The sequence below is a fragment of the Propithecus coquereli genome, unplaced genomic scaffold (genome assembly GCF_000956105.1).
Source record: "Propithecus coquereli isolate 6110/MARCELLA unplaced genomic scaffold, Pcoq_1.0 Scaffold210, whole genome shotgun sequence".
Lineage (NCBI taxonomy): Eukaryota > Metazoa > Chordata > Mammalia > Primates > Indriidae > Propithecus > Propithecus coquereli.
The window spans coordinates 298,934-300,014 of NW_012146079.1; the positions used below are offsets into that span (position 1 = coordinate 298,934).

At 33.3% G+C, this 1,081-nt stretch overlaps 1 protein-coding gene across 1 annotated transcript in view; it reads left to right on the plus strand.

Moving 5' to 3' along the window:
* The window catches only part of FMN2 (formin 2), a 343,234-nt gene that overhangs the window by 207,962 nt on the left and 134,191 nt on the right, over positions 1–1,081 (plus strand). The window contains 2 exon segments of the mRNA XM_012644334.1: positions 614–705; positions 876–1,005. Coding sequence (XP_012499788.1) covers positions 614–705; positions 876–1,005 — 222 coding nt within the window.

Consider the following 1,081-nt stretch of genomic DNA (forward strand, 5'->3'; position numbering starts at 1 on the left):
TTAGTTTGTGATTATAAAAGGTGAAAGAGGACGTTTAAGAAAATAAGCCTGGAACCATTTTTGTATCAAAAAGAAAATTTAGCAAAAGGATCAAAACCTTTTATTTTTATTCCATTCTTTAAAAATTCAAATGTACTTCTCTTTTCCCCAAATTTTAAAAAGCAGTAACAATAATTGCAATAGTTACATAAAATGTTATAAAAACTTTAGGATCAAATTACTTCCAAATTTAACTTGATTGATTTCTGAATAAGGAATACCAATTTAAAATGAAATTCTTGCATTCTAGAGAGTATTATAAACAGCCAAAATAACGAGGGAGCACTTTATTGTTTTAACGCATGCTTGAATGAATAAACATTTTGCAGATCACTAATAGTCAATAACATGATTTGGAAGATTTGGAGATGATCTGGTTTGCATTAAACATATTTACACTTTAAAATGCCTTGTGAATTAAGTCAAGCTTTACCACATACAGACGCTAAGAAACATGAAAATATGTAGGGTTTTACTATATTAAGATCACTAGATTTAGCCAGATAATTAGATCATTATCTAAAAGGTTCAATTGACCAGATTTTGAAAAACTGCTTGGCTTTTGTTTTTCTAGAGAGCACAGTCAGATGAACTGGAAAAAATTGAAAAGCACGGCCGGTCTTCCAAAGACAAGAAAAATCCCAAGTCTCTGGACAAACCTGAACAGTAAGCATGTCTTAGAACCACGCAGAGACACCCATGCTACGGGTGGACTTTTTCCGTTTGGGAGATATAAATGCAGTGTCTCCAATGCATACTTGTTTTGAATGAGATGAGGATAAACGTCTGTTTGTGTGAATTATATTTTTCCTCTTAATTTGGCTTTATTTCCTTAGGTTCCTTTATGAGCTGTCACTAATCCCCAACTTTTCAGAGCGAGTCTTTTGCATCCTGTTCCAGTCCACGTTTTCTGAAAGCATTTGCTCCATTCGTCGCAAACTAGAATTACTACAGAAGTTGTGTGAGGTGGGTTCTGGTCCAGAGAGAGCTAACCTTGAGTTCTGATATTTAATTTCATTCAACTGTATTCATATTTCAAAAA